This window comes from Chaetodon trifascialis, chromosome 22, assembly GCF_039877785.1.
Source record: "Chaetodon trifascialis isolate fChaTrf1 chromosome 22, fChaTrf1.hap1, whole genome shotgun sequence".
NCBI classification, from domain to species: Eukaryota; Metazoa; Chordata; class Actinopteri; order Chaetodontiformes; family Chaetodontidae; genus Chaetodon; species Chaetodon trifascialis.
Window position 1 is genome coordinate 6,030,860 of NC_092077.1, and position 22,610 is coordinate 6,053,469.

At 42.3% G+C, this 22,610-nt stretch overlaps 3 protein-coding genes across 5 annotated transcripts; all 3 read left to right on the forward strand.

Annotated features, from left to right (window-relative positions):
- Window positions 1-111: 111 nt before the first annotated feature.
- On the forward strand, window positions 112-4,651 carry selenoo2 (selenoprotein O2). Of its 3 annotated transcripts, none has more exons than XM_070991547.1 (10): window positions 112-622; window positions 1,237-1,440; window positions 1,535-1,712; window positions 1,838-1,968; window positions 2,071-2,348; window positions 2,431-2,570; window positions 2,788-2,819; window positions 2,982-3,167; window positions 3,368-3,524; window positions 4,024-4,651. In XM_070991547.1, the coding sequence occupies exons 1-10, from the start codon at window positions 189-191 to the stop codon at window positions 4,171-4,173; spliced, it is 1,890 nt and encodes a 629-aa protein (XP_070847648.1). In that variant the 5' UTR covers window positions 112-188; the 3' UTR covers window positions 4,174-4,651. The 3 variants fall into 3 exon arrangements, with proteins under 3 accessions (XP_070847648.1, XP_070847650.1, XP_070847649.1); XM_070991549.1 differs by having other exon boundaries at window positions 4,024-4,164; XM_070991548.1 differs by lacking the exon at window positions 2,788-2,819 and having other exon boundaries at window positions 2,431-2,599.
- Window positions 4,652-5,344: 693 nt separating this feature from the next.
- On the forward strand, window positions 5,345-14,848 carry LOC139350308 (NACHT, LRR and PYD domains-containing protein 12-like). Its single transcript, XM_070991554.1, has 11 exons — window positions 5,345-6,496; window positions 6,595-6,618; window positions 6,760-8,512; window positions 8,675-8,848; window positions 9,003-9,176; window positions 9,287-9,460; window positions 10,545-10,718; window positions 10,928-11,098; window positions 11,349-11,522; window positions 11,719-11,765; window positions 14,238-14,848. The coding sequence occupies exons 1-11, from the start codon at window positions 6,226-6,228 to the stop codon at window positions 14,813-14,815; spliced, it is 3,714 nt and encodes a 1,237-aa protein (XP_070847655.1). The 5' UTR covers window positions 5,345-6,225; the 3' UTR covers window positions 14,816-14,848.
- Window positions 14,849-16,031: 1,183 nt separating this feature from the next.
- Window positions 16,032-18,330, forward strand: LOC139350307 (angiopoietin-related protein 5-like). The gene is made up of 7 exons (XM_070991553.1): window positions 16,032-16,103; window positions 16,350-16,421; window positions 16,553-16,583; window positions 16,695-16,786; window positions 17,053-17,170; window positions 17,344-17,529; window positions 18,035-18,330. The coding sequence occupies exons 1-7, from the start codon at window positions 16,098-16,100 to the stop codon at window positions 18,328-18,330; spliced, it is 801 nt and encodes a 266-aa protein (XP_070847654.1). The 5' UTR covers window positions 16,032-16,097.
- Window positions 18,331-22,610: the final 4,280 nt, after the last annotated feature.

A 22,610-nucleotide genomic window follows, 5' to 3' on the forward strand; every position in this document is an offset into this window, starting at 1 on the left:
GTCTTGAGGTGTAGTTTTGTATGTGTTTTTTGATTTACGGACTGTATGTGTTCTTCTATTTCATTCCCAGCTTTTCCACTTGTTACAGCTCTTGGACTGTTCCATGTCCCTGCACATTGCACGCATTACAAAGCGCCACCACACAGCCCTGATTATGACGGAGTGGACCGTATTAAACCTCAGTCTTAATGGAGTCCTCTCAGTGCGCGTCCACGGCTCTGGAGCGCTTACCTTTCAACAATACCGCCCTAAAAAAGCTGCCGGTGGATGACTCCGATGAGCCCGGCTCCAGGACGGTCCCAGCTGCGTGTTTCTCACGAATTCGGGCTCTCCAGCCTGTGGTACGCCCGATCTTCGTGGCTCTGTCCCAGTCAGCGCTGGCCCTGCTCGACCTGACCGTCCAGGACGTGCTGTGTAATCCTTTGGCCCCGGAGTATTTGAGCGGCTCCAGGCAGCTGCCGGGCTCAGAGCCGGCGGCTCACTGTTACTGCGGGCACCAGTTTGGCCTGTTTGCGGGCCAGCTGGGAGATGGAGCGGCGATGTACTTAGGGGAGGTTGAGTCTGGCACCCACGGGCGATGGGAGATTCAGGTGAAAGGCGCAGGAGTCACACCTTACTCCAGGTAATTTTTGATGTGTGCTGACAGTTCAGCATTCATACTGACTTTTTAGGACGACAGATTTGGAGCAGTTTATCACACTCAGGGACCAGTTACTGACCCGTGATGAGAATAAGAGTGACTCAGCAGGTGACACAGCCACTCTTTCATAAGCCTTGCTCTCCAGAGGCACGTGGATGCAGTAACCCAATGAGAGCTGCTTAACAGCTCAACAACTGTGTGCTCAGTGGAACCAGATGATTTGGTCTCTTAAACACACATCGTAGAATGAATAGTTGAGACAGTTGGTGCAGTACATCTCACCAGTCTCTTCATTTCACAATAACAATCACAATCTCCAATTTGGAGTGGATAGTCATTGGTGGATTTGGGGCCACATGTGGCAGTCAAAGAAATAATAGTGTTGTGAAATCACATGTAATGAATTGGAATGCCCCACATCAGAAGAAATAGCATGATAATAATAATAATAATATGTCTTTGTCTTGTGGTAGGTTATGTTTCACCTTGTGTAGGTTTGATGAATTCATTTAAAAAAGAGCTATTTCCCATCAGAGGAAAGTGGCTGCATGTCATGTTTGTCAGAGGTGAAAACCAAACCTTTGCAATTTCCTCAGAGACGGCGATGGCAGGAAGGTGCTTCGCTCCAGCATCAGAGAGTTCCTGTGCAGCGAGGCCATGGCTGCCTTGGGGATACCCAGCACCCGTGCAGCCTCCCTCGTGACCTCTGACCTCTATGTCAGCAGAGATCCACTCAACAGTGGCAGACGTGTTCCCGAGCGCTGCTCAGTCGTCCTGCGTCTCGCCCCTTCCTTCATTAGGCAGGAAATATCAAAAGTGTTTTCAGACTTTTATCAGCATAACAAAATGTTGCTCAGCGTGCTATCTCTGAAGTCCCCCTTGCTTTTGTTTTAGATTTGGATCTTTTGAGATATTTCTGGGCTGCGATGATTTCTCAGGCCTGCAGGGGCCCAGTGCAGGGCGGCATGACATTCGCGCCCATCTGCTGGATTATGTCATTGAGACTTTTTATCCTTGCATCCAGCAGACTTATAGCAACCGGAAAGACAGGAATATGGCTTTTTTCAGAGAGGTAAGTGTCATACAGCCATGAGCTCAGTCCCAAAAATGAGAAATGGTTAAGGTCTCCCTTTAGATTTATCCATGTCATGCTGGATTTTTTGCACTTTGATCATGAAATTTGGCTATTTTCCCCAGGTGATGATGCGAACCGCTAAGCTAGTGGCCCAGTGGCAGTGTGTTGGCTTTTGTCATGGCGTCCTGAACACAGACAACATGAGCATCTTGGGTCTGACTCTGGATTATGGCCCCTTTGGTTTCATGGACAGGTAGGCTCCTGAAAGTGGAAGCTGGTGTCACAATCTGTCACTAGAAGAAAGATGCCATGATGTATCTTCTTCTATATGAAAACTCTCCCACCGGTGTGTCAGATTTGATCCAGATTTCGTTTGCAACGCCTCGGACAGAAGAGGACGCTACTCTTACCAAGCCCAGCCATCTGTGTGCCGCTGGAACCTGGCTCGCCTGGCGGAGGCGTTGGGCTCTGAGCTGGATGCAGCTCAGGCAGGGGCTGTCCTGGATGAATTCACGCCCACGTACGAAGCCTTCTACCTGTCTATCATGAGGAAAAAGCTGGGCCTTGTGAGAAAAGAAGAGGCAGAGGACAGCGAGCTCATATCAGACCTGCTGCGCCTCATGCACGACACTGGTACAGAGGACTGTGGGAGAAAGTTGTCAGAAAAGAAATTGTTGCAGTCTTGTCATATTGCTGTAACATAATGTCTTTCCAGGCGCAGATTTCACCAACACCTTCCGTCTGCTGAGTCGTGTCCCCTGGCCTGAAGAGACTGAGGGCCACTGTGAGAGGGCCACAGTGGAGCCAGTAGTGGACCTCATCCTGGAGCAGTGTGCCTCTATTGAGGAGCTAAAGGTGGCTAATAAGCCAACTATGGAGGACCGGTGAGGGAGTGTATGGTGGTTTTTGGAGATGTGTTTCTTTACAGAGCAGCTGTAGTAAGAACAAAGTCTCCAGCTGCCCCACCATATACTCCTAATGAATGTGCATAGCATCTTTGCTGAGCAGAGATCTGTTTTCAAATGACCAAATCTCCTTTGCCGTCTAATTTGTTCTTCCTTTTGTATGCTAGCATTTTGGGGAAAAAGCTTTCCAAGACAATATGTAAGTTAATGTGTGTTTTGTAGCATTTGGTAAAATTTATGTTGAAACAGCAGCAGTCGCACAGCTTTACATGTAACATCCCGTAAGGCTAGAGCTACAGTGAATTTGTGGTCCGCATCAAGGATTTTCCTCACCTACCTCGAGCATTATCTTTATTTACAGAGAGTTGGCAATGATTCTGTCCATGGCACAAACCAACCCAGTCATGTTTGGGGTGGTGGCAAACACACCAGGCGTGTCCCAGCAGCTGGAACGGATGGGACGGTTAAAGGAGCTGCTCGGGACAGATCAGGATGAGCTTCAGAAAAAGCAGCGTGATGACTGGATACGCTGGGTTAGTCGATACAGGTGAGGGAGAAGTGGGACTGCAGTTCCCCTCAGATATATTTCTATTTATACAACACATACACATACTGTACATACACATCATATGTTATATGTGCATACATTAGATAGATAGATTAGATTTTCAGAAATTAATGTGTATTAGATTTCCAAATCAAAATTTCCTGTTTCTTTAAAACAACTTCTATGTTCTAAAATACCAGGAGGCGTTTGGCCGGGGAGTGCGATGACACAGGTGACTTGTCTCTCATCAAAAAGGAGAGGCTCGGAGTGATGAACAGCACCAACCCCCGTGTCATCCTAAGAAACTACATCGCCCAGAATGCAATTCAGGCAGCAGAAAAGGGAGACTTCTCTGAGGTCAGCAGAGCTATAGCAGTTTTTTCTGTCTTTGTCAGAAACTCCACTGGGCCATCTAGATCCAGTAAAGGTGGTCTAAAAGGCAACACAGAGCTCCTGTATTGATCTCAGGGTTTCCTCCAGGACATTTGGAAAGACTGGTTTTTGAGAGTAGCTGTGAGTTTATCATGCTCAGTTTTCATAGCATCTACAACACTATAATTTGACATTTGACTTTTCATTTTGTTGCATTCTTGTTAGTTTGCTGTCAGAGAGCAAACCAAGTTGTGAATATACAGTAAGTCAATGAATCCGAGTCGGTCACTAGGTGGAGACAAACAGCCATCAGTGGTGCTGATGCACAGAAGTTGGTAAACTCTTTGTTGTTGTTAAGCAATGGGCTGAATTGTCTCAATGGAGTTTGTGAAGAGTTATGTTGTTTTTGTTTGTTTATGATATAAATCTTATTTTTTGCCTCAAAGATTAATAATAGTCATCTTATCTATATCTTGTCCTGCAGGTCAACAGGGTCCTCAAAGTTCTGCAGAAGCCATACTCTGATTCCACTGGGCTGGAAGCTTTGAATGGACCTAATGATGAAGTGACTGTCCTCTATGACAGGAAACCTCCTGCCTGGGCACAAACAATTTGTATCACCTGATCCTCATAGAGCCTCCCAGACAGTAAAGGAGAGAGGTCTGAATCCACTGGGGGGAGCACATAGGCCTGGCTTCAGAGCAAACTAGATTCAAGGAGCCGGTATTGTTACTACTTCTACTGGTGCTCCTCCCCACTCCTGCCTCACTTTCTCTCCTGCTTCCTGAAGGGAGGTTGTCATGAAACCCAGCGTGTTCCAGTGTTCATCGGTATGGTCATATATCAATGTTTGTGTGATCACAATGCTTTTATTGCAGTGATAGCATCGTAGTCAAAATTTGAGTACAAATAAACTAATTATGCTATTAAGTACATGCAAGCAGTAAATGCTGATGAAGTATGATGGCTCAGATGACCAGTCACCTAATGACCTGTCTGGGTCTGAAACACCAGGAACACACTGACATTAATTTTAATAATGTTTCATGTTTGTTGGCATTTTGTTTCTGACAGTTTCTGAAAGTTTGAAATAAAAGATCATGTGTTGTGTTAACAAACTGTGATGTGTTGTTTGTGCTTGTCTCATCAATTTGAAATGGCCAGGACCTAGGAAAAGGTGAAGCCATGAATTTTGTGGTTGTTTAGACAGACAATTGTCAATCAAATGTGATCAAACCATACCCAGACAGCAATGATAAGATGGATTAGCTGAGTGTTAAACTCTGTTTTTTCCAGTCTTCATCTTATTTTGTCCTAAACATTTTATGTTATAGAGCAGTGGTACAAGCAAATAGTGGTCCATGGCCTGAACTGGGTCCAAAAATATTTAGCTCCTGACAAAAGTTTTCATCTCCATAGCATCAAAACTGTTGCATGATTTTTCACCAATCTACTGTAGGTAACTATGTAAAAGATAATTCTCATGTAAATCTTAATAACTAGGTCGTTGTAACATCGTCCTGCACCAGACTGTACGAACTTACCAGCTGACGAACACAATCAAATAGTATAAACCATTTCATAGAAATTAAAAAAGTACCCACTGAATTCATTCAGTGGCCCCCACCCCCCTTGAGGAACAGTATTGAAAAAAACTGGGCCACGGCTGAACCTAGTCACTGATCCCTGTTGTAGAGAAATATAAAATCATTCATCCATCAGAGATCTGTTCTTATCTAACAGTCATGATTGTTAATGTATTAACTGCAAGCTTTTAATTGAAGTAGATAATTATGCCACTTAATATTATGTCACTCGAGTTGACATATGAACATAGAGTGGATTGTTTGAATTGAAATGCCCACTGTATTGCATTGATCATGTACTTTTATTGTAGACATTTTATTGGCTGCTATTGTTGTAACCACAGTGCTAGTTAGCTGCCTTTCTTATTCTCTCATGATTCTTCTTCTTATCTATGAAACCACTTCAAGGAAGTTTTAAGGAAGTACATGTGCATCGGTATCTATTGACTTTGCACTGCTGACTGTAAACACTGAGCTGTGCCAACTTATTACAAACACTGTACAATAGCCTGTTACAGCATATCTATACTAGCCCATTAAACATATTTGCAAAAGGTCCTGCAGTATCATACTTCTGCATCTCATTGTGGGAAGAAATTGCCATTCTTTCTATTTTAGTTTATTGGGTTACCAAAACAAGAACTTGTCTGTGGATGTGACATAAAGTGAAACCATGTTGTATAGCGAACTGTATAGTTGTCTCTTCTCTCAATCACGCAGTTGTTTTACCTCACTTTTTAGTTTTTCATAACTTCCCCTATACCCCCCTATCACCCACTTGATTGGACTGGTTCAACTGGTTTCACCATGTATGGTATGTAAACAAATGTACACTTATCAAAAGCTGAGAAGAGAGGCAGGCGCAGTGCATTTATTGTAAAACAAGGGAGTTCGCTGACAGTGCTCTTGATGCCAACTGCATGCCAGTAAATCCTCAGTGAGCTCAGAAGGAAGGAAGGAAGGAGGTATTTGACGGCAGCCACGCAAGTTTATATCAACTCAAAACTGAAACTGCTGCTTCATTTGAACTCTGCCTCAGCCAGAGGATGCACGCAGAAGGACAGGACTGGTTGATCACATGAGCAGCTCAGAGAACAAGTATGGCTTCTGTCCCAGAGCTGCTCTTTGCCACGTTGGAAGAGCTGGTTGATAAAGATCTGAGGACTTTCCAGTGGTTCCTTCATAGTAAAGTCATCGAGGGAGTCCCTCATATTCCAAAGTCTCGGGTCAATGGGGTGGACAGGCTGGGCACTGTGGATCTTTTGGTGCACACTTACGGATATGACGACGCTGTCATGGTCACTGTGGATATACTGATGAGGATGAAACTCAAATTGTGGGCTGAAACACTAAAGAAGAAGTATGATGAAGGTAAAACATGTTTAAAATACAAAAGTTTACTATTTCATTCGTAAGACAGAAAAGGGTGGCCATTTTACAGTTATCTTTTCTCTTTGTTTCATTATCAGGTTTAAGCAATCAGGTGGGCAAAGGTAGGAAGATAAAAAGATACTCACACACACAATCATGTTGACAAGTTCAAACCAATATATTCATATACAGACACATGATTAAGGGTTGAACTGTACAAAATGGAAATGAAATGAAGGTTTTTCTATATATTCTCTGAACAGAAATTGACCACCATGCAATCCAAGAAAAACTGAAATCTACCCTGAAGGAAAAGTGCCAAAACATTTATGAGGGGAATGCAGATGAGGGAGATACCATCTACCTGAACAAAATCTACACCGAGCTGCATGTGATCGAAGGAGCCTGGGGAGGCTTCAATGAAGAGCATGAGGTCAGACAGCAGAGGTCCAGCCATGTATTGACAGATGAAACCTCCATTAAAGCTAGTGACATTTTCAAACCCAAGCCAAACCAAGAGAAGCGAATCCGAACTGTGCTCACTCAAGGTATACCTGGAGTGGGTAAAACTGTCTGTGCACAGAAGTTTACCCTGAGCTGGGCAGAAGGAGAGGAGAATCAGGACATCATTTTCCTCTTCCCACTTCCTTTCCGTGAACTGAATCCCAATATAGGTGAGAAGGACTACAGCCTGATGCAGCTGCTCCATCAGTTCTTCCCTGAGATGAAACCCCTTGAGACGCTGGGAACAGGATGCAAAGTCCTCTTCATCTTTGACGGCCTAGACGAGACCCTGCTCCCCTTGAACTTCAAGCACAACAAGGTCTTGAGAGATGAGACGGAGCCGGCCTCGCTCGATGTCCTGATCACGAACCTCATCACAGGAGATCTACTTGGCAACGGCCTCATTTGGATCACATCCAGACCCGCAGCAGCTGGCCGGATCCCTCGAAAGCACATCCACCAGTGGACGGAGGTCAGGGGATTTGCTAATGAACAGAGGGAGGAATACTTTAAGAGGCGTTTGCATGATGATAACCTTGCCATGAGTGTCATCAACCATGTGAAGTCCTCAAGAAGCCTCTATATCATGTGTCAGATACCAGTTTTTTGCTGGATCACAGTCACCGTAATGAAGAAAATGTTACGGAGCAATTTGACAGGAGGCATGCCCAACACCCTGACTGAGATGTATGCATATCTCCTCCTCTGCCAGACAGACCGGATGATAGAAGGGCACTACCCCATAGAGAGCAACAATGTTGTTTTGAAGCTAGCAGAGCTGGCGTTCCGTCAACTGGAGAAAGGCAAACTGATCTTCTACGAGGCTGACTTGAAAGAGTGTGGCATGAATGTTCAAGAGGCAACTGTCTACTCAGGAGTTTGCACAGAGGTCTTCATGATGGAGGGCAGAAGGAGGAGGGAAGTTTTTAGCTTTGTACATTTAACCATCCAGGAGTTCCTGGCTGCTGTGTATGTCCATCATGCCTACATGCAAAGAAAGGAAAATGTTCTTCTTGGATATCTGAAAAGGATATCTACAAGATGGCTGCCCAAGTGTGTGTTCAGTTTTCACAAGACTGCCATTGAAAAAGCCTTGGAGAGTAAAGATGGCCACTGGGACCTCTTCCTTCGCTTTCTCCTGGGACTGTCGCTGAAGTCGAACCAGGAGCTCCTGGGTAGAATACTGCATTTGGAAGCAGAGGGAGAGGAGGATGTGGCAAGAACTATCCAGTTTATCAAAGAAAAGATCAAAGAGGAACCAGAGACCAAGATCAATCTGTTCCACTGCCTGAGTGAGCTAAAAGAGGAGTCTTTGGTGCAAGAGGTTCAGAGTTTTATGAGCTCTGGGAAGCTTGTGGCCAAAAACCTATCTCCAGTCCAGTGGTCAGCTCTCACATTTGAACTGATGACAACAGAGGCAACAGGGGAGGAGTTTGATTTGAAGAAGTACATAAGATCAGAAGAAGGGGTAGAGAAACTGCTGACTGTCATTTCTTCCTCTACACGAGCCCTGTGAGTTTACCCACATGATAACAGTATTCCTCTTGTATGTTGGTTTTAGTTGCTCTCTAGGCTGCCGACAAATGAAATATCAGTTTAACATTGCAGCTATTTTATGACTCTGACCTGAACACGTTCTTATCAACAGAAATCTGTTATTTATTATTTTTCCAGGCTAAATCACTGCAACCTGACTGAGAACTGCTGTGAAGTGTTAGCCTCTGCACTGAGCTCAACCTCTTCTCGCCTGACAGAGCTGGACCTGAGTGACAACGGCCTGAGGGATTCAGGGGTGAAATTGCTTTCTGTTGGATTTGGGAGTTCACATTGCAAACTAAAGAGTTTAAGGTCTGTAATGATTCAGTGCAAGCCACTACATGTTGTGGTTTGCTGCTGTTTGCTTTCATTATGGCTATTGAATTACACAGAATCCGCTTGCTATTTCAGTTAAGGGCAATAAAATCACTGTCTATTCTATTCTTCTATTTCTTCTTTTTCTTAGGTTACATAAGTGTAAACTGAAAGGAGATTGCTGTGAAGCACTGGCCGCTGCTCTCAGCACAGAGTCTACCCAACTCAAAGAATTGGACCTGAGTGCTAATGACTTGCAGGAAGCAGGATTGAAGGCTCTGTGTGTGGGACTGTGCAGCCACCACTGCAAACTGGAAACAGTGAGGTTAGACCTTGTTCTTGTGGAGAAACTTAAACCAAGTGACTTGAATTTAATTACAGTTGATATTTTGAAGAAAACAGCCCTGTTGTTTTTTGGTGAATACTCTTTTACAGGTTGAATCAGTGCAAGCTCAAAGAGAGCTGCTGTGCCAGTTTGGCTACAGTTTTGAGTTCAGGCACATCTCACCTGAAAACTCTTGACCTGAGCAACAACAGCCTGAAGGATTCTGGTGTATCCCTGCTTACTGCTGCACTGAGTAGTCCACACTGTAGACTGGAAAGGCTAAGGTCAGTGTAAGCCTCTGAAATTAAGATCTTGACTGTGGTTGTCCTAGTCACCCTGTTAAAGTATAGGGTCTGACAGTGTTCTGACAGGCAAAGTATTTTGTCATGGTCCCTTCAGTGTGTTAGGGATCTCACACATGACATTTTCATTTGATGGTGAGCCCTGATTTCATGGTTTCTTTTATATTAGAATACTTGTTTAAAGGTGAATTAATTAAATATTGACCACTAGGGGCAGAGGAATTCTAAAACAAGCCAACTGACACAGATATAAAGCAACATTAAAATTCCACTGGAGTTGAGTCTCTGGTCACCTAATAAACCTTAATATTTACTCGACTTTCAGCTTTTTTTACCTTTTTTTTTTTTTTTTTTTTTTATCTTCACATCTCCTGATAAAACTGCTTACCTTACTCTAACCTTTAGCTTTGCCAGATGACTATCTTCATTCTTTTGCTAGCTGCTAAATTTGTCTGTCTGTCAGTCAGTGCTTGCTAGGTAAAATGTACAGTATGTTGTGCATATCAGAGCTTGTTTGTAAAAACAGCTAACTGTTGCAAAAATGACTGATGTGAATGGCAAAACTTAACCAACAATAACTGTGCAGATCATAAAATCAAAGTAATCTGTTAAAAAAGGCTAAAAATTCTCTGTGAGATTGTCACTAAGGGCAAACCTTTCAAATTACAATTGGTCATTTGATGGATTATTAATATAAAGAATATTATTTGATGCAACTGCACCATTTGTATCTTTATATTAACAATGAAGAAAATAAACTGACGAAATGTGAAAGGGATTGATCACAGGGACAAACCAAAAAGAATTATCATCTAACTCTTTCAGTTCGTTGGTTTAGTTGCTTTCTTCAGCCTCATCTCCAGATGCAGCTGTATTTAACTAAAAAGCTCTGAAAAAACCATGACGCGCATACCAGCAAAGAGACTGATATGAGTTATGGTATGAGTTAAAGAAGAACAAAGCAGTGCTAAAAAAGTCTTTTAGCAAGAACTGGTCATGTGTTTATCGTCACTATGTCACATGCAGTGTGCTGTACCTTCATTTGAAATTTTCTTCCATCTGTCAGGCTCAGCTGGTGCGGCCTTACACAGAAATGCTGCAGTCACATTGGCTCAGCTCTCAGCTCGGACTTTGCCAGCCTCAGAGAGCTGGACCTGAGTGGAAACAAGCTGCAGGGTCCAGATATACACCTGCTGTGTGATGGACTGAGAAGCCCACACTGTAAACTAGAAACGCTCAGGTTGGGTCACACAGTTTCAATCGACACAACAAATAATAGATTCTTCTATCAATGTAATGAGTTCTACATGCACTTTCAATTTGTTTAGAAGTAATAGGCTGTGATATTTTCTCTAGAACACTAACAAAAATAAGGTCATTTTAAACTTTGTTGAGTACCATTTGATATAGCATATAACTGACTGGAACAAAACACATCCTCACCTGCAGGTTAAATGAGTGTAATCTCCAGAAATGCTGTGCTGATTTGGCCTCAGTCCTCAGCTCTAACACCTCTCACCTGAAGGAGCTTGATCTGAGCGGGAACGACCTGCAGGACTTAGAAGTGAAGCTGCTCTCTGCTGGACTGGCAAGTCCGGACTGTAAACTGGAGATGTTGAGGTAAGATGGCTCTATGTTCAAAGTAACAATCTTTATAAATAAAGTCATAATTATACAAAAATACAAATAATTTCTGCACAATAAAGACAGAAACACATATTAATTTAAGGTAGAAAAGTTGAAAAGTAACAAGTAAGGGTTTGAGAAGTTCAGTATGACTTTTGGAAGATTTTTTTTATTAAATATGTCTACATAACACAAAAAGACAAATGTGTTTTGAATGAAATGTGAATACCCTGCCTTTACACAGGCTGTCGTTCTGTGGAGTCACTCAGAAAGGCTGCACTTATTTGGATTCAGCACTGAGCTCCAATCCTTCTCACCTGAGGCAGCTGGACCTCAGCTACAACTACCTGCAGGACTCTGGAGTGAAGCTGATCTCTCGTCACTGGAACGACCCACTCTGTCAACTGGAAGACTTACGGTAAGACAGTCTGGCACATTTAATGATTTAGTGTCCTTAGTAGTAGTAGTTACACCACACCATGCTTTGTTAAGGTGGACATTTTAATTTCCCTTTATAGTATATATTACATGGTTGCAAAAGATATAAAGTATTATAAAACATCATAATGTATCCGTTAATGATTATTTTTGTATATATACTCTCTTGTCTGCAGTGTGGACAATAATGCAGAATGCTACTTGAAATCAACACTGAAAAACTGTAAGTGACTGTAATTTCTCTTCTACTGTTTTCATTCGCTTTCATTTTAACAAAACAGCAACAATCTGAAGATACACAAAAGCTTTTGGAAGCAGAAGGCTTAGGATCAGGCTCTGTGCCTGCAATGTCACAACTTTACGCCTGCCAAAAAGAATTTCAGCGACTAGACTCTTTGAACAAATGATTGCTAATATTAAAAATAATGTATCTGTATTATATTTTTAAATTCCTTTCTTTCAGCATTCAGTCTTGAATATGTGCATACTGTATAAACACAGGTGTCATGTCTTTCTAGTACTAGGACTCAAATGCAGCACTCAGTCACAGAGACAGTTAGAGAGGTGGTGAACAATCATCTTTAATGATCAGTTTGAGAAATTGTGCAACAGATTATAACAGACAATCCAACAAAGAACTTGATTGTTGAGTGGGCAGGCAGGTAGGGAATCCAGACAGGGTATTGACGACAATCAGCTGATCCTGTGGAGCAGGTGGTGGATGAACAACCATAGGCAGACACAAAACACGCAGGGATAAGCAGGTAGGCAAGCAAGGCAGAACTCAATCAGAGGCTTGAATAGAAGGTTACCATGTTGCATAATGGATTATTTGACTAATACTGAAGGGATAGCTCAAATGCTGTTGAATCAGGTGAGTCTTGATTGGTGATTAGGATCAGGTGAGGTCAGGAGATGACCAGTGGGTGGGGCAGATCTGCTACCTGTCACCTGCAGAACACACCCACACCCATACAAAGGAAAAAAGGGAAGGGCAGGCCACTGATCCTAACATACAGGGAAGTTCTTAAGTGGGAATAAGTTAGATGCATTACCAAAATCAGAAATGCATAACGTCAGTTGTTTCAAAACATACCTTTGTGTACCAGGCAGCTCCTGTCAACGGTCATCGATACACGTTTCTCATCTAGATGCGTTTCTTGTCAACACAATTGACCCAATGAAGTAACCTTTGAGAGATGTCCAAAAAACAAAAGGCATTAAGCAACTACTTTGGCTCCAAGATGTGCCATGGCGTGACCCTAACAATGAACACACTGAAATGTGGTGCAAGATTTGATGTTCCCATCTAAATCAAACAGACAAAACAGGTGCATTTTCTACTGTATAGGCTCACAGAAGCACCCATTATTTGATAAACATGAAAAGAGTAAGGAGCAATTGAATGTGGCACACGCCAATGCTAACAAACAAGCTACACAAGCTGAAATTTCCAGTCACACGCTGGCTAAATGGCTAACATTTCATAAGGCTAAACACACACGTCCTCCTATGTGAGAATTTTGCTTTATTGAAGCAGTTAGGAGTGAACGTTGCAGCTGCATATCTTTCATGTGAAGGGGGAACAAGTCTCAGTGGGGAGTTAAGAACAAAGTTGCAGTCCATTGAATGTTTGGGGGCTGTTCTTTGATGGATCAGAGGACATCATAAAAAGTGAGCGGGAGATTGTTTACATCGTGTCTGTGTCCAACAATGGACACTTACTTCAAACTTCTGTGGATTGATTCAGTTGGGTGCTGACCAAACTGCACGGGCCCTAACAGATGGACTCCTGAAGCTCTTCCCTGGCTGCTGCCAATGTCCCCTTTGACCAGTACAGCATGCGAGGGGAATCTCACATCTCAATGTGTCGCACCCAATTCATTTTTGCTCTGAGGTCTAGTATTGGGTTAATAAGGCCTTGGACTCCATGATTATTAAGGGTAACATTTTAGACTAAGGTACACATGTTCACCGTTAACTTGTTGCTTATTAGCGGGCAAGCAGCAAGCAAGGCAAAGCTCGTTCAGAGACATTGATAGAAGGTTACCACGTCGCATCACGGATGATTTGATGAATGCTGGAGGGAGAGCTTAAATATTAATACTATAATCATTTGAGTCTTGATTGGTGACTAGCATCAGGTGAGGCCAGGAGATGAATAAGCAAAGCAAGTGCCACATCTGCCACCTGTCACCTGCAGAACACACCCACACAGACAAAGAGAAAAAAGGGAGCCAGCACACTGGGAAAAAGGGAAGGGCAGGCCACTGATCCTAACATACAGGCATGTTCTTAACTGGTACTAAATTACATATAATTTGTCAATTATTAGCATGCATGTTAGGAGCATATTGGCTGTTTAGTAGTTATTATAAAGCATTTATTAATGACTTATTCTGCATGGCCATATTCTACAACTCCTCGGCCATTAACGAAGAGTTTTCCCTCAATAACCTTCTAATTACTACTTATTGGTAGTAACTGAAGAAGCAGTAGTACATGAATTGCGATCTTAATAACCTAATCCCAACCCTTACTAACCCTAGCCCCTTAACCCCCAAAGTAGGGCTTTTCTAAATGTTTTAGAATCACTAATAAACAGTGAATATGTTAATAACATGTGCACGTCTATATCAAGTGTGATCTTGATATGAACAGTGAAATATCTGTGTCATATGTGTGTCTTCTACAGACGCGTGTACACTGACGTTGGACACAAACACAGCTGCCAAGTCTCTCTTTCTGTACGACAGTGGAAAGCAGGTGACGTGGGTCAGAGAGCGACAGCAGTACCCAGATCACCCCGACAGGTTTGAGAGTGTCTCCCAGGTGCTGTGTCAACAAAGGCTCACCCAACGCCACTACTGGGAGGTGGAGTGGCGTGGACGCTGGGTGGATATCGCCGTGGCTGTGAGGGGGATCCGCCGGAGGGCGAGCTCTCACCTCTGTGGGTTTGGCTCCACAGACCAGTCGTGGAGTCTGTACTGCTCTGAGGATCACTACAGCGCTCAGCACGACCACCAGAATGTGGAAATACCAGCACCTCCATCTGGCTCTCACAGGGTTGCGGTCTACCTGGACTGGCCAGGTGGCACCCTGTCCTTCTACAGCGTCTCCTCTGGGACCCTCACTCACCTTCACACTTTCTATAGCACCTTCACAGAGGCCCTGTACCCTGGGTTTGGGATGGAGGAGGATGACTGCTCTGTAACTATTTGTAAAGTGGAGGATTTCCAAGAACTCATGTCTCTGTCAGCTAATGCGGAATGAATTACAGGGCGGCTGTAGCTCAGGAGGTTGGTGGTTCATTCCCTGGCCTCGGCAGACCGCATGCCGAAGTAACCTTGGGCAAGATACTGAACCCCAAAGCTGCCCCCGATGCTGCACCATCGGTGTGTGAATTCATATGTATGTTGCTTTGGATAAAAGCATCTGTCAATGACTCATTGTAATTGTAATTGAATTGAGTTTAATTTAAGAAAATTGGGGTTTTTGGCTGTCAGAGGGTGGCAGCAATGCTGGTGAAAAATATGTGATGAACTGGAAAAAAAGGAAATTCATAATTGTCACGGTTTCTGACAGCAAAATGTTGTGCCACATGTAATCTTCCAACCTGACCAAAAAGAACTAAATGAAAACACAGTGACTATTTAATTAAATGCTGCCAATGAAGAGGCAAACATCTTACCACGGTGCAGCCAAGCTAGCAGCTCTGTGAAGGCTGTACTCAGGTATAGTTACACTTTGCGCTCAGGACATGTTAGAATGTTGGCATTTGTTAAATGGCATTATATTCAGTTAATGAAAAAACCAAGAACTCAGAATTTCACTCAAGCTGTTTAATTAAGTTTTAAGTTTCAATAAATGAAGACATGTACACAACAACAACAAAAAAATTATTTAAAAGGTTTCAGCTGTGAACTTTCATGTTATCATGTGATCATAGTTTAACAGGTTAGCGTATGATAATTAGGGCTCAACTGAGGCCGATGTGAAACACAAATGACTATGCCAGATTTTATGGCAACTTACTCAATACTTGTCAAGATATTTCACTCAAAACTACACATGTCAACCTCAATATGGCGCGAAAACGTCAGGGCATCACCAAAGTCTTTATCATTTGCACATCATAAGTATCTGTGCAAATCTGCTGCCAAAATGTCAAGCAGATGGAAAGCTATTCCGCTATGTGAGTAAAAAATGTACTGTATCAGGTTTTGATAAACAGTGTCTTTGAGTCAAAGTTGGAATGTTGTTTGCTTTAAGAGGTGCAGCCAGAGGGAAATAAAACACTGAGAAACACTATAAACACTGATGGATTATTTAAGCATAGCAGTGTAAAAATGTCATAGTTGTGAAAGTGGTGTGACTTATTTTGTAAAACAAGCAAGTTACTTCAGAGGAATATGGGAAGTCAGATGACTGGGTGTGTTGTTCGGTCTGCAGTGACGGTATATAAAGTTAACCTGAAGGCAGTGTGTTAGTTCGGTCAGTGGGGAAAGGTGTGGTGACTGCTTTGGAATTTGAGCAGATATAAGGTTCATCCAACATGCAGGTAAGTGGGAAAAATACATTATTGGCTTTTAATGGAAGTATTTTAGCCTTTAGTCTAGAAATCTTCCATTTGTAAGCATGTCACCTTGGAAGAAGAGCTGTAACCTGCAGTTTCCATTTATCTTTCATTGTAGTGAACACTGTTTAGTGTGGATTAAAAGACTCCATTTCTTTAGAAAAGGTTTTTTTAAATGCATTTATATTACATATGAAAACTAACAGATCACTTGTAAACTCTGAAAATCAGGACAAAATGAAGAATCTGGTTGGGTATTTGGGACTCACCTTGGCATTTCTGCTGAGCTGCACAGAACAGATGGTAACAATGAAAACTATATAAACCTTTTCTTTAATATGTCTCTTACAAGAACAATGTGTAATGTCTATATATTTGATTTCATGTACACTATATCAAGTCTCATTTTAAAACTGTGTCTGTGGTATTGCTAGGAACAACAGACAGCAGTAATTTATTCTCAAGGTACGATGAATTCTATTAATGCTTATGATATTCTTACAGTTTCATGTAATGTACAAACTTTGGCACTATATGTCAGTCATCTTCTTGTTTTCTCTTGCATGCAAACCTCAGGCACAGACTGCACACAGATCAAGGCTCTCTCACCACAAGCATCCAGTGGGGTCTATATAATCCATCCTCCTGGAGTCAAGACCCCATTCATGGTACCATAACAGACCTTAAACCTGGACAAGCTGATTCTTGCTTTGGCTGAATGTTCACTCGGTGACCCACCCCAAGCTTATGCTACTTAAACTTAAAGTGCAGCACTTTTCTGTTATGTTTGAACAAAAAACATTGAGCATGCATGTCACTTGTTTATTTAGAATGTAATTCCAAAGACATGAAGACATGTCTCAGTCTTAAGGTTGTGTATGAAAAGCCCTGCAGCTGGTCTTCTTAACATATATTTACTGGACTACCTGCTCAGGTCTACTGTGAGATGCGACCAGATGGAGGCTGGATGGTGTTTCAGAGACGCACTGGAGGAGAAGTTCCCTTCAACAGGACCTGGGCAGCATATAAAAATGGTTTTGGAGACCTGACACGTAAGCACTTGTTCACAGTTGTGCAGGTTGTGACTTGCTTTTATGAAAGAGAATGTCAAGCCGGTTGTGTTCAGAGTGTGAAACCTAAACAAACAGCTACATGCTGAAGAATTTTATTTATTTATTTCTGTTAATTGGCCAGAAAAATGTAAATCCTTTGTTGATTCCCACAGAGGACCACTGGCTCGGTCTGAAGAAGGTTTACTATCTGACCAAGAACAAGACCCAGAAGTGGACCATGAGAGTCGACCTGTGGGACCATGAAGGAGGCACTGCTTTCGCCCAGTACCAAGACTTTAGACTGAGCAGTGAGAAAGCAGCTTTCAAGCTGCATGTCGGAACATACAAAGGAAATGCAGGTAATTCTTTTCTAATGCCTGCTTTTTTTTAGCTCTTCTCCACAGTCTCCCTTTTCCCTTATGCTTTTTGCATTGCTTGTGCTCCCTTTCCACTGTTTTTTGTACTAATCAATGTAAATCAAAGCTGCTCAAGTGCAGATTTGTTTTAAATCATCATCAAAATAACTGGGAACTACTTATCTTACATTAATAGGTGGCTTGTTACTCTTGTCAGTAATACTGTTAGTGCTAATAGCTCTTCAGACATTTCCCATGAAATATGTAGCTTCCATTTGAAGATCTTTACTTCTTCAGTCACAATGATTTTTCCCTTCCACCTCTGCTGTCAGCACAAATTCAAAGGTTTTCTCTAAAATAACAGCATGCTCTATCTGTTTTGTGGCATGAAGCAATCCAGCAGCTTGTTTTTAATGTTTTTATGTCAAATGTAAAACAAGAGGATCTTTGAAAATGAATGATCACAATCTTGCATCACGGTATCACTTGTTTCCAACTTTGTCCAAAGGTGATGCCATTCGCGGTGCCTATCCAGGCATTGACCAGAACGGCTTCGGCTTCAGCACCGTTGACCGTGACAATGACGACTGCCCGTGCATCTTTGGTGACATTGTTGAAACTTCATGCACCATGTCAGACAGCGGCGGTTGGTGGTACAGCCGCTGCGGCTCTGCCAGTCTGAATGGCGCATGGCATCCTGCTGATGACAACATCGGTTGGGCTTCAGGCCTCCACTGGCAAACCTGGAAAACAGGTGCTCCTTACTCTGTCAAGGCCACCAGGATGATGATCAAGTCTGAGTGAGAGGACCTAACCCACACTTACCTTTATATTGGCTTCTTGTCACACAGGTGTCACATTTGAACACGTATTGCATATTCCATATTTTTTGTTTATTTGCTTTTGCTGTTTCACTTTGGTTTAGACGCTGTTTGTACATTTGTACAGTTTCACAGTTAGAGGGTTTTTCTGCATTTCAAGATTCATATTATATTATATCATATTAAAGCTAAGGCTGCAGTGTGGACAAAATCAAAACTGTTGCTACAAACTCCTGAGGATCAGCTACCTGGCAGTGATCGAACCAATGACTGACAGTGGAGTCTCCAGACAGGTGACTGGTGGCAGGCGAGGTGTTGAATTGTTAAACTGTGGTGCCACCTAGTGCTTCCTACACATATTGGAAGTAATTGCCAGAGTCCAATACTGTATTTTTGGTATTAGCTCTTTGAGAGTACATTGTGCATTTATTGGACTATTTTCAGCAGCTGATTAAGGAAAATGTCATCCAACCTCATCGTCACCAGCTGCATGACTGCAGAAACCTGGCTGTCTGTAGGAAATCATGATGCCGTGGCTAGTATACCTGCTATCTGCTAATAAAAGCAATTAAAAATAATATGAAAATGGTCTTTATATTAACCTGTTCTAAGGCCCTAACTTTCCAAAAGCAAGTGGGAAGTGTGCATTGCATAATGATACAGTGGTACATACAGATAGAAGGCTGAATACTGCTACCATAACATAAGATCACATAAGCAGTTGCGTAGCTCCTTATTTTGGGGGAAATGAAGTAAAACAAGTAGAGATTCAGTTGCTTATACTTTTCAAATCTTTTTACAAATCTTTATTTGCTTTCATATGTTGCCAGCAGGAATGTGGTTAATATACATGGTAAAACTCTTTGATGCAAAGGTGAAGCCAGAGGGCTGAATTTTAGGTTTGAATGAATTTAGGCTTATAAGCTTTGAAACATTAACTTTCAAGATATTGGAATCATAAAGTCTATGAGTAAGATACTAAAATTTTGAATATTAGATACACTTGTACAATCTAGTGCAAACTAAAACCATCCATCCATCCATTATCTATACCGCCTATCCCTTTCGGGGTTGCGGGGGGCTGGGGCCTATCCCAGCTACGCTGGGGCCTATCCCACCTACGGACAATTTAGAGTCATCAATTAACCTAATGAGCATGTTTTTGGTCTGTGGGAGGAAGCTGGAGTACCCGGAGAGAACCCACGCATGCACAGGAAGAACATGCAAGCTTCACACAGAAAGGCCCCGCCTGACCCGGGGGTCGAACCGGCAACCTTCTTGCTGTGAGGCACGCGCACTACCTGCTGCGCCACCGTGCAGCCCCCAAACTAAAACCATGCAATAAATCCTATCTTTTTTTTTTGTTTGTTTAATGTCCAACTTTATGTGCGCTGTCCTCAGTGTGGCCTTACTAGAATAAAGCACACAAGGCAATTCAGCAAAAATGACACCACAGCGGGGGCAACAAGCATTATGTCACATAAATGAAACTGGATCAAGGATCAACAGTAGAATAAAGCATCATTGAAGCTGACAACACAGACATGTATAAACAATGTACTGGAAACTGGAGCTACAAACACACATATTTTAGCAAAGGAGAGACTTTTTTCATATCTGCTTTATTTCCAAAGTGACAAACAACAGACAGACAGGTAGGAGCAAGGGGGTGACATGCAGGAATTGAACTCAGGCTACTGCAGTGAGGACTCGGCCTTTAAACCAGCCACATGCTCTACCTGGTAAGCTACCAGGCCGGAGACTGCACTGTTTTGACACACTGTACTTCACAGACTCACACCCAGAATCCACCTATTATTCATCATCATCGTGGGTGTGCTTGATCTGGGTCACTCAGCATGCTCACCGGGAGGTGCATTAAATCAGTGATTAATTAAGTTGATAATTTGTAGATATGTTTTTAAAGTATGCTGAGGCACAATAACACTAAGCTTGACCATACCCTATAATGATGTCATCCTTCATTTTCTTGCGTTGTTGTGTATTTTTGCACAATTGATAAACTGCTCAGTCAGGTCTGGGTGCATCCCTGCTGTGCATGTTTCCAGAAAGTCAGCTGAGCGAGTGACTCCTCTCTGGAGCTCTGCCCTCCTGCAGCTGCAGACACACCGACAGCTTCTTCTCTGCTGCAGCTGCTGCTTTGGCTCCTTTCTTTGTTCCATTGTCACACCATTGATCTTGACTTTTTGATGCCTTTTTTGTTCTTAATCTGTGACCAGCTGCATCAGGGATTGTGACAAATGCTCTAGTAACAGTGAAATTATTGATTTTTTAAAATAAATGCCTGTGTGCTGATGTGTACAGACATTGGCAATGGAAAGAACGCCTTTTGCTGCACTGGTTCCCAGGTGATTAGAGAGTTTACTAAAACCTCTCTCACACATTAACCCTCCAAAAACCGAAAAGATGGCAGGTTTAGATGTAATATTATTCAAAGCTGAACACACTAAAGATGGTTGATTAGCAGGCAGCAGAGCGGACTTTCTTCTGCTGAGTCTGGTCTACACCCTGCTTGTAAATGTGGAACATTGTGGATATCTGCAGTAGCTGAGTTATTACTCGACAGATCTGGGCTATTTCCCTTGAGCCAAAGGGACTTCCTCAAATGAAGTGTTTCCTTCCTCAAACGCTCTCTCAGTAATGCAGAGCCAAGGCTGGAAGCCAGAGACTGTACACTGTTTTTGGAGTCAGTACTTTATCTTTTACTTGTTTTAATTTGACTTGCACTTTACCATGTTTCCCTGCCTTTCCTGGTAGACATTCCAGTAAGGAATCAGTTGGTGCATCAATTTTATTTGCCTGAAATTAGTAAGGGACTGTCGTGATGCCTGACAAATTCACAATAAACTCTGATTTTACACTTCTTCTACACACAGCATTTTTTTTCTCATGCACCTTCATGCAAAGTATTTCTGTATAGCAAATATTGAATAACAGAGCAGCATTTGTGTCAGAATAACACTTTGCTAGCCATTTCGCCGCATTACACACCGGTGATTCTCACTGAGATCACAGAATCCGTTCCTCTTATCTGAATGTTTTACATTTAACATTTTATATTTAAAGAAACAAGCTAAGCGCGGCTGCATACTAATGCCTAACAATAAAATCCAGGACACAAAAGATTTAATTTATGAAATCTGTGTTTACTCATTGAAGTTGGTTCAGGAGAAATGCTGAGGCAATGCTGCGCTGTCTGTTAGCTAATGTCAGCTTGTGGTGTGTGAAGCCAGGTAGATTGGGACATCATAAATAAGCAATCAAGCATTAGAACTTGGGCTTTTTAAATATTTGCAGCCACTGACCGAACATGCTATTGCACTGTTGCTACATGAAAGAGTCATTTTGATTGGTCCAAGATGACTAACATGACCAGGGTGTGGATTAAAAAATGCACTGGTCCCAGAACTTGCAAGGCAACATAAGGTGGCATGTTGACCTTCTATGTTTTTTTGGCCTTCACAAAGAGGCTCTTCTGGAACCAAAAAGGACACCTAGGAGCTGTCATTCATTGGATTTGTTCATGTTCATTTAGTATGTTGATAATTCACAGGTTGTTTTAAAACAGGATGTGAAAATTGGATGAGTAAATTCCTTACAGGACTAATTAGCCTACAATTTTCAATTGTTTTAAATGAACAGTTAGGCTACATTCATGATTTAATGAACTAACCCTGAATTCTTGCGGGTTCGTTCTGCCCACTTTGCTTCAACAATGCATCCGATGGACCTGATCGCTGCCATTCTAGACAATGTGCCAGTTCCAGCAGATGCATTCTGTCTAGGCTTTACATGCATCCCATAAGTGAATTGCAATGTGCAGCAAGCCTATTTTTAACAGATGACACCTCAATCTGCACAGAGCAGATGTATCCCGGCAGCACGTCAATCTTCAAAAATAACTTCAAAATAAGACACCCTGTGCAGACTCCTGATTGTACATCAACAATAAATGCAGTTAAAACAGATATGAAAAGAAGTGATTTAACTATTCAACATATGGCAGACAAGTTCTAAAAGCAATACTTAAGTCTTCTTGGTAATCTACCAAAAGTGCCCCACATAACAACTGCACCTGAACATTTCTGTCTATAAAACATAACAGTTCTTCAGATGACAACCACAGATATAATGCACTTTCCATACATAATATCAGACAGAGATGGCCTATGTGTCTGCTGCTGCCACTTTGCTTCAAGACTGTTTTAAATAGTAGAACATACCAGACTTTTGTTGTGCTTT